General features: G+C 34.8%; 1 protein-coding gene across 1 annotated transcript in view; it reads left to right on the top strand.

Annotated features, from left to right (window-relative positions):
- Positions 1 to 10,599, top strand: part of LOC107662902 (Golgi apparatus protein 1-like) — a 45,931-nt gene that overhangs the window by 33,247 nt on the left and 2,085 nt on the right. Inside the window, exons 19-26 of the mRNA XM_016453031.1 lie at positions 2,159 to 2,296; positions 3,364 to 3,487; positions 3,740 to 3,882; positions 4,668 to 4,769; positions 6,806 to 6,913; positions 7,604 to 7,724; positions 8,115 to 8,221; positions 9,056 to 9,219. Coding sequence (XP_016308517.1) covers positions 2,159 to 2,296; positions 3,364 to 3,487; positions 3,740 to 3,882; positions 4,668 to 4,769; positions 6,806 to 6,913; positions 7,604 to 7,724; positions 8,115 to 8,221; positions 9,056 to 9,219 — 1,007 coding nt within the window. The remainder of the gene's footprint in view (positions 1 to 2,158; positions 2,297 to 3,363; positions 3,488 to 3,739; positions 3,883 to 4,667; positions 4,770 to 6,805; positions 6,914 to 7,603; positions 7,725 to 8,114; positions 8,222 to 9,055; positions 9,220 to 10,599) is intronic.

The following is a 10,599-nucleotide window of genomic DNA, read 5'->3' as shown; positions in this document are numbered from 1 at the left end:
ATTTTAGTCTAACGTTACTCTCCCAGGATCAGTAAACAGTCCTCCATAAAATGCGCTGCACACATCTGGATATTTGGGTTAAACTGTTCTGGAACAGTGTTGTAAATACAACTTAACCACAACTTAACGACTATTTCTAGTCGTGTCCTCTTTTGGAAGACCAAACAAAGTAGTTTCGCTTTCACAACGGAAAACACGGCGGCCTAGCGTGAGCGGAAGCCGCGGCTTAGCATGAGCTGAGGCCGGGCTAGAGTGAGCAGAGGCGGCGGGGTCGAGAACGGCGCACCCGGCGGATTCGACGAAGGAGCGGCAACCACATGTGACGGACCCCGGGCTGGACTCCACTTCGTCCACGGTGAAAGCCGATCCGGCGATCCACAGCACTAAGTTGATGTATTCCCTCAGCGACCAGCACAGATCAGCTCTAGGCATGACGAAGCAGATATCGTCCTCTTTTGGAAGACCAAACAAAATAGTTCCGCTTTCACAACGAAGCACACAGCGTCTTCACGACATGGCGGCAGCGGCAACAACAAAACTACAGTGAGAATAAAAGTTACGCCTTCTTTCTTTGCGTGAACATTTGGGCGGCGTTATGCAAATCTTCCCACATAGTGAGGTAGATATGTGGGGGCGTGTTAGAACGAGCCGTTTTAGGTAGGCGTGGTTAACTCTTAACTTTTATAAAGAATATCTCTTTGGATTTGAGACTTCAGTCTTTGCAACTTTACAGAGCTTCTTTATGCACCGAGAGCTTGTAACACTCCAAAGAGAAAGGAAAAATTGAAATCGCATCATATGACCCCTTTAATTTCAATGCTGTTTCCAGGTCTAGAAATCACATTTTTAAAATTCGCACACATACCCGTGTTCATATATAAAAATTATAGAATTAAGAATTAGAATTAAGAAATGTCAGCTTACATTTTGATTTTTGTCTGTTCTAGCTTATTTTAAAGCTTGTTTTGTCTTATTTGTAATAATTTCATCCCATCTTGAGTTCCACTTAAATATATACACAGTTGCTTTTTTTTTTTTTTTTTTGAGCCGTTTTAGGTAGGTGTGGCTGACTCTTAACTTTTATAAAGAATATCTCTTTGGATTTGAGACTTTAGTCTTCTTTAGTCTTCTTTATGCACCAGATCTTGTAACACTCCAAAGAGAAAGGAAAAATTGAAATCGCATCATATGACCCCTTTAATTTCAATGCTGTTTCCAGGTCTAGAAATCACATTTTTAAAATTCGCACACATACCCGTGTTCATATATAAAAATTATAGAATTAAGAATTAGAATTAAGAAATGTCAGCTTACATTTTGATTTTTGTCTGTTCTAGCTTATTTTAAAGCTTGTTTTGTCTTATTTGTAATAATTTCATCCCATCTTGAGTTCCACTTAAATATATACACAGTTGCTTTTTTTTTTTTTTTTTTTTACTTCATTTTAATTTTTAAATTAAAATGAAGGATTGGTACCTAAAATAGATATCTAAAATACAGAGTGATCATGAAAGACTGGAAAAGTTGTGGAAATTCATTGGTCAAATGTGGAAATCCCTGCATTACAGTCTGACAATTTAAACCACATACAAAATACAAAAATGTTGTATAGTAATACATGTTATACAAATCCGGGTGGTTTGAGGCATGTATTTGCACACATGCAAAATACATGTTATACAAAGTAGGATAGGATTTTCCTTGCTTTTTCTGGAAATACATTTTCAGTGTGTAACGCTCTCAGCTTTCTCACCCAGTCCTTTAAAAACCTAGCTATAAAAATTATTCAGCCATAAATCATGTTGACACAACCATGAGCACATTAACATATGATCACACATGTTTACATACAGTAATTACACTTATTCAGTAGTCGGCAACCTGGCAGGGTCCTGTTTAGTCATGTAACTACCACCTATGAATTGCATGGAAAATGTGTTGAGTTGTCAGTTTATAGTGTTAATTTAGTGTGATTATTATTTAATTAAAATTAATCATGTGACCTGATGCCTATACACAAGAAACCTCGATTAACCTTAACTTGACAGCGCAAGTGAAAAAATAAAATGCTGCAGCAAAGTAGCCCTGTTAACTAACTATTGGAGAAGACCTTCATCACCCGTTTGTTTTTCGTCTGTATCTGTCCTCTTCTTCTCAGATCATTGAGTGTCTCAAAGAGAATAAGAAGCAGCTTTCCCAGGTTTGTCATCAGAAGATCTTTAAGCTTCAGGAAACTGAAATGATGGATCCAGAGCTGGACTATCAGCTCATGAGAGTGTGCAAGCAGATGATCAAGGTGAGATGTTTTAGGAGGTAACTAACTTGGGGCAAGTTCTGCAGTTCCCTTTGGTCATATGCTGACATTATCTAAAGATTTTCTGTCAAACAGAACGATCTGATGGTTATAAACACGCTCTGGATTGTCAAAGATCAATAGTAATAGCTTAAGCCCCATGTTTTAATTAACTTAAACTCAATAAGATCAACACGGGGCCAGAGTGAAGGGGCTGATAGATCGGAGCTGATTTGGAAAAGAGTATTAAACACTGAAACCACATAACCTTGGTAACATAACCTTGAAACAGGATGCTATTAACAAATACACTAATGTTGAAAAGTTTGGGATCAGTACGATTTTTTTTTTAAAGAAATTAATACATTTATTCAGCAAGGACACATTAAGTTGATCAAAAGTGACAGTAAAGACTTTTATGATGTTACGAAAGATGTCTAGTTCAAATAAATACTGGTCTTATTGTATTATTGTTGTTATTATTAATCAAAGCATATTAGAATGATTTCTGAAGGGTCATGTGACACTGAATACTGGAGTAATGATGCTGAAAATTCAGCTTTGTCATCACAAGAATACATTTCAGTTTTAAATATATTCAAATAAAAGAAACCGTAATTTTAGGTTGTAATAGCATTTATCAATATCAGTAACAAATGCAACACTGGTGTGCAAGAAACATGAAAAAAATGTACCGACCCCAAACTTTTGAGCATTAGTGTAGTTTAAGAAAGGAATATTTTTACATTGAGCAGTTTTATGCCACATTACATCACTAAAGAGCAGTGGTGCGATGTAGCGGTAAAAGCTGAAGGCTTATAATCTCAAAATTGCCAAAATGACCGAGCCATTAGCTATCACTATTTTGCCCTTGAGTACAGACATTGTAGAGAGATTGAATCTGCCTTATTTGCAAGTCATTTTGGCTGAAGGCACATGCTAAATGACTGTATACTTGATTTCCAACGAGTCTGTAAGCTTCCATATGTTTCCCGTAGATCTGTGCAGTCAGTAGTTAAGTCTGTTTCTCCTTTTCTCTGTCTTTCTCAACCTATTTGTCCTTGGTTTAGCGTTTTTGCACAGAGTCGGATGCTAAGAATGTGCTACAGTGTCTAAAACTGAACAAGAACAGCGAGCTAATGGATCCCAAGTGTAAGCAGATGATCACCAAGAGACAAATCACTCAGAACACAGGTGAAGACCAAACACATCTGCACCAATAAATGCCTTCATTTCCACTTAACTAGTTGGTTAATTTGGGGCTTTGTCATCTACAGCTCTCTTTTTGGTTCTGAAACTCTTCCTCAAGTTCTGTTTTAAGGCTAGTCTTTACCTCCTGGCATTGAATCTAACATTTTTAACACTTTTCTTGAAGTATCTTTGAATGATTTCAACTTCTTCTGTTATGCTAGAGTTGTCATTTCTTTGCTGTATTGGTGTTTTCAGACTACAGATTGAACCCAGTGTTGAGGAAGGCTTGTAAAGCAGACATTCCCAAGTTCTGTCAAAGCATTCTCGGCAAAGCCAGTGACGCCAACGAACTGGAGGGTCAAGTCATATCCTGCCTCAAACTCAAGTATGCAGACCAGGTATGCATGTCACTGAATATTAGCAATGAATAAGTAGGGGATAATAAAAGTTATAGTCTTGTATCATACTGAAGAGGTTTATGTTGCGATAATGACCATCTGACTGATATTATCCTGCTTATTGTACTACTTACCTATATCAGTGTTGTTACTGTTAAAATTGCTGTTGGTAATTGAAATAAAACTGAACTAAACTCAAACGGAAATTAGAAGTGTTGCCTAAATGCTGTGCAAAAATTCACTAAAACTGAATTAAAAATAAAGTTATACAGAAATAATAATAATATTTTCAGCTTTAATGGAAATAAAGTTAATATAAATATTAGATGAAAAATATAAACTTACAAAATTGAAAATGATAAATGTTCACTAAATGGTTTGCTAAAATTACTAATAATTGAAAAAACAGTTTAGTTAAAAATACCTCAAATAGAATAAATTAAAGCTATACAGAAATATTTAGAAAATTAATAAAATGTCAAAAGCACATAAAATTCAAATGAAAACTGAACATATAAAAATAAAAGCTAATTCTAAATATGAATAAATAAACATATTAATATTAAATATTAATAAATAATACTAAAGTAACACTGACTTTTATAGATATGAAGTATTGATTAGTAAATCAACATAATGTTATTTTTAGCCAAGTATTCTTAAACACATGCTGGTCTTGTAGGACATAGAAGTTCTTTTATTAGCATTTGAGTGGGAGTGTTGTGATGTGGAAATGCAGACCGTTGAACAGTTTTAAACCGGTTAATAATTGTCATTGTTCCCAGCGGTTGTCTGGAGACTGTGAGGATCAGATTCGAGTGATTCTTCAGGAGTCAGCGCTCGACTACCGGCTCGATCCGCAGCTCCAGGTTCACTGCAGTAATGAGGTGAGTGGACACACGGGCTCTGAGCGTCTTTACGTGTACTGTCTGCAGAGGTCACTGCAGCATCTGAATCGAAATGAAAACACACCAGTGACTGATTTAAAGCACTCTTCGTGGGTAGTTATTCTATTTAAATATTCATATTTTTCATTACTGAATTAAATATAATGGACAGTTCCTTTGATTCTTTCTGTCAGCTCATTGCAGTGCATTTTGGGATTGGCGCTATCTGCTAAGGATACATCTGATTTGAACATTGAACTTGAAATCTGGCTGATATAAATCAGTTTAATTTTGCTGCCTACTGTTTTAATGATGCCTCAAATGCTGTCTAGATACAGAGCTAGCGAGTGTTTGGAACGGAGCCCATGGCCTTTGTAAGGTCCGCGCACATGGCCCAAGGAAGGTATCTAGTGGCGGATGAAGGTCTCTTGCGTGTTCGGTCTTTTCAGCGCGCAGAGTTATTCAATTTAGGTTTAACTCAATCTGACTCCATTTTATTATCTAATCTGACTCCATTTTAGTATGACCTCGAATGTAGGTTGAAAGGCAAATTGGTTGTTTGTCGGTCTCTAATTATTCTGACATTTGATTATTCTAGTTAACTCTTATATTTTACCTGTGTATTGTCTGTCTCAGAAGATCAAAGTGTCTGAGGTTCTGTAATTCTTACACCTTCAACACACAGCATCTTTATGAGATCTAACAGTCTGTTTAAACATGTCAGGACACTCATTTGGAGCTGTACAGAGAGAGAGAGGGGGCGTCTGAGAATCGCTTTAAAAGATCATCCAAACAATGTTGAAAAGAACTGCAATTTTTTTTCTCTGTTCCTAAAGAGATTCTCTGAGTGAGAAAGAAATGTCCAACTGCCTCATGAATGACTAATCTACAGTAATATTTCAGTCCTGTTTCTGAGGGGTTGGAAGGAATTCATCTGTAATGTCACAGGATGGGAACTAGATTTCCAATTCAAAATAGTCATGTTTAGCATCAGATATTTTTATCAATATAGGTGGGTCGGATTTTTGAAAAAGTCTCTTATGCTCATTGAGGCTGCATTTATTTGGTCAAAATACAGTAAAAATAGTAATATTGTGAAATATTATTACAATTTAAAACAACTGTTTTCGGTTTTAATATATGTTAAAATGTCATTTATTCCTGTGATGCAAAGCTGAGTTTTCATCATCATTACTCCAGTCTTCAGTGTCACGTGATCCTATTCTAATATGCTGATTTGCTGCTCAGGAAGCATTTATTATTATTATTATTATCAGTGTTAAAACATTTGTGCTGCATAATATTTTTTGTGTAAACAATACTTTTTTTCTAAATTCTAAAAAAAACTATTTTAAATGTAATTTGTGAAACATTATACTTTACTGTCACTTTTAATTTAACATGTTTTAGCTGAATAATAGTATAATATATATATATATATATATATATATTTGGTTATGTACTATTGGGTACAAATAGTTTTTATTTATTCATTAATTGGTCATTTAATTGAATATTAATGTAATTAATTGAAATCGGTCCTTGTGTCTATGGTACAGGAAACTGCAGAATGACAGTACCTTATTAGGATTGTATGTGAAAATGACAGTCCAAATTAGTTATTATGTGACGAGAATACGCTCTTACCAATGCACTAGACTTAGATGTCGTATTGTTATTAATGAATGATTTTTCAAGCTGTTGTAGAGAGTGCAGAGAGTGTTGCAGAATTATATGGCTTGTTTGTAATGCTATAAGACAGGAACAGGGACCCTCCTCCTGCAGCCTGTCTGAGGAAAGCCCTTTATTTATGATCTCCATGAGCCATAGGCTCTCAGAGAGCAATCAAGCAGAAATGGTGTGAAATGGGTCTCTTAATTGGGTCGGAAAAGTAAATTGACTTTGATCTCTGGGTTATATTCTGCTGACGGGAGGCCACATGAACACAGACAAAGACAAGGCAGACTTTTTAAAAAGAAAATAGAGATTTTATATTTTTAGTCACTTCGTAACATGTCTGTTTGTGTGTGTGTTAGATCCCGCGGCTGTGTGCAGAGGAAGCTGCCGCACAGGAACAGACGGGTCAAGTGGAGGAGTGTCTGAAGAACAACCTTCTGAAAATTAAACCGGAGGAGTGCAAGACGGTACAGAACACATCCTCAGACATGCTTCATCTGCTACACGCTGCTTTCGTCTGCATCTGTTGCTATGGAAACACCATCAGTGTTTTTAAACTCACATCTGCTTTTCTGATGAGAGGAGATTCCCACACTAGACACATGGGTGGTTGCATGGTTGCTTCTGTCACCAGAACAAATTCCTTGTATGTGCAAACATACTTGGCAATAAAGCTCTTTCATATTAGAATAGTTTCTGAAGGATCATGTGACACTGAAGACTGGAGTAATGATGCTGAAAATTCAGCTTTGCATCACAGGAATAAATTACATTTTACAATATATTCAAATAGAAAACAGTTTTTTTTAAACGGTAATTATATTTCACAATATTACTGTTTTTGCTGTATTTTTTATCAAATAAATGCAGTTTTGGTGATTATTTCAAAATCATTAAAAAAAATCTTTTTGCCTTTTGAACTGTAGTGTAATTTTTTAAACGTCCAATTAAACAAAACAATCATCATTTAGTTTTTCACAATACTTTCCTTCATCCACTCTTAAAAAGTTCAGTCTTTTTTGCTGCTGTCTCTTTAAGAAACACTATCGCATGTGAAATAAGCAACAGTCCACTCACACACGGCTATATTAATTTGACATGTACAGGTTTAGTGCCCACATTTCGCTCTTTCATTTCATCCTCTTCTCCACGTGTAGGAGGTGTTGAACATGCTCAAAGAAAGCAAAGCAGATATATTCGTGGATCCTGTCTTGCACACGGCCTGTGCTCTGGATTTGAAACACCACTGTGCAGCCATCAACCCTGGAAGAGGCAGACGTGAGGGATTTTTTAATTTTTTTTTGCATATTACACAATTCATTCACACTTTTAAAGATGCTATGAGAACAAAACTGTCAATTTTATTTTTTTATTAAATATCTTGCTCCACATAGCTGCATATTAATCCTCAAATATCTTATGATTGTCGCTTCTTACATTATTTCTTACATTATTTCTCACTGAATGTTAATGCATTGTAAATACCATTTTGTGTTGTTTAATTCATGATGCCCGGTTAAGATATCTGGGTTGAGGGTCTATTTGGGAGGCTAATGGAAAGTTATGGCTCTGACAGATGGTGTGATTATGGAGGGGGTTTTTCTTCTTCTTTTTTTTAACTCTGTAATTTGGAGCTCCTGACTCCCTCTGTTTGAAATTCTTTCCCAGAAATGTCCTGTTTGATGGAATCTCTGCAGGACAAGCAGGTGCGTCTACAGCCTGAATGTAAGAGAAGATTACAGGACCGCATAGACATGTGGAGCTATGCAGCGAAGGTCAGTGCACACAAACACACTGAACAAACTGTCCAGATGGACAACTACATTTTCTTAAATAATTTTACTACATACAAGCCAAGCCTCTAGCTGTAAAAGATGCCTTTTTTGCATTAAAATTGTTATTATTATTATTATTAATTTTATTATTAAAGTAACAAAGATTATTATATTAAAAATAAAGTTGTCTTCTAAAGTTGTCTAATAATAATAATAATAATAATAATTCAATAAGAAGAAAAATAAGAAATTATAGTAAAATAAATTGTTATTATTATTAACATTTAGACATTGTTATTATTCATTTTATTATTATTATTAACATTAGTATTATACATCTCTATAATAAATGTATATAAATAAAGTATTATTATTATTAATTCAATAATAGCAAAAATAAATGATTCTTTATTATTCATATTATTTAATATTAATCTAATTTAATATTAATAAGATGAAAAATAATTAATTATATTAAATAAATTACTATTATTTAATATTATTAATAATACTATTATTATTACAGTTTAGACATTTTATTATTATTTAAAAAAAAATTTGTATTAGCATAATTATTACTATTATAAATCATTTAATAATAAGAAGAAATTATTATATTAAAATAAATTGTTATTATTACTATATATATATATATATATATATATACACACACACATATATTTTTAATAAATTATTTTTATTATTAAAAATGTTATACTTTAAATGTTTTATTATTATTATATTTATGAACAACATTCATAAATATTAATGTTATGTTAGGTTTAGCCAAATTCTAGGGACAAATGAGTTCTAGTATGTGACTTGATTTCTTAGGTGGCACCAGCTGAAGGTTTCTCGGACCTCGCTGTGCAAGTCATGACGTCACCTTCGAAGAACTACATCCTGTTCATGATTGCGCTGGCTGTGTCCCTCCTCTTCCTCGTGGGGCTGCTGTGTGGCCGAATCACCAAACGTGTGACCAGAGAGCTGAAAGACAGGTAGAGCGACGATCATTTCCATACTTATACCTGCGAAGACTTTGTGAGCTGCAGTGGACCTTCTGTGGGCCGGTGCCATGTTAGGAGCCCTCTCTAGCCCACCCTGCCACTGAATCCCACCTCAATCCAAACAAACAACCTTTGAAATGCTTCTCAGACAGGATCAAGATCATTTTGGGACTTTATGCCTTGAGTATATGTTTTTTGTTTTTATTTTGAGAGTGACAGCCTTACTTCTTGACTGTAATATGGTCATGTGTCAATGCAGTATTTTTAGCGTTGTGTCTTTTTCAATTTTTTGAGAATGACAGGGCTTTAATCAGCAGCTTACATGAAAACAAGCCATCTTTATATTTTGTTTTTCACTTCAGTTTTTTTTTTTAATCTTTAAATCACAAGGTGGAATTCACTTTGGGTGGGATTCCTTTCTGGGTGTCTCCTAAATGTTTTGGCACTGGGGAGGGAAGATGGTTTTTCTAGTCCAGTATGATGATCCTGACACATGAAATGCTGGTTTTTATCAGTCAAGACAAAGACATTACATTTATGAGACATTAGACATCAAGTGGTAAACTTGCAAAGATTGACATTTTAATAGACCTTTACCTTTGCTAGAAGGTTTGACGTTCATGATGGTTTGATTATCAAGGGCAAAGCCAAACTTTATAATAGTAAACATCATTGAGTGAATCTCATGAAAACATGTCCAGGCCCTATATATATATATATAGAGAGAGAGAGAGAGAGAGATTAATTTTTCATGACGTCTGCACATTTCACTTTTGACTTATTTTATAATTCCCATTATTAACACTTAGTTTTTTACTGTTTTATGTTGTTTTGATTTATTTAAATCAGTAAAGGAAGTAAGACAAATACAACAAAAGAAAATAATGTCACAAAGTCATAAAATACTTAATTTAGCAAAGTTTATTTTTATTTTGCTGGGAAATATGACAAACATGGTCTTGGACTGGTTTTGTGAGAGTCCTCTACTGATAGTTTGAGTCTGGTCTGAATTATAAACATCTGGTTTGCACATTTATAATGGATTAGGCATTAAATGGTTAATATAAGAAGAGTACGAAATTCAAATAGACCTGTACCTCTGTCAGAAGGTTTAATGTGAAAGATGGTTTGATTGTCCAGGGTCAAGTTTCCTGCGGACCAACGTTGTAAGGGTGAACGTGACTGTATGTCCACAGGATGATTGCACTTTTTTGATGTTTTGTTATGTTTGGCTTAAGCCTTATTTATTGTTTACAACAAATGTGCTGATCTTGGTTCCATATTTGCGTGCGTGCGTGCGTGTGCGTGCGCGCGAGTGTGTGTGTGTGTGTGTGTGTGTGTGTGTGTGTGTGTGTGTGTGTGTGTGTGTGT

The sequence above is a fragment of the Sinocyclocheilus anshuiensis genome, unplaced genomic scaffold, assembly GCF_001515605.1.
Source record: "Sinocyclocheilus anshuiensis isolate Anshui unplaced genomic scaffold, SAMN03320099.WGS_v1.1 scaffold739, whole genome shotgun sequence".
Classification (NCBI taxonomy): domain Eukaryota; kingdom Metazoa; phylum Chordata; class Actinopteri; order Cypriniformes; family Cyprinidae; genus Sinocyclocheilus; species Sinocyclocheilus anshuiensis.
The sequence above is the reverse complement of the archived record's forward strand: the minus strand, read 5'-3'. Positions and strand labels throughout refer to the sequence as shown.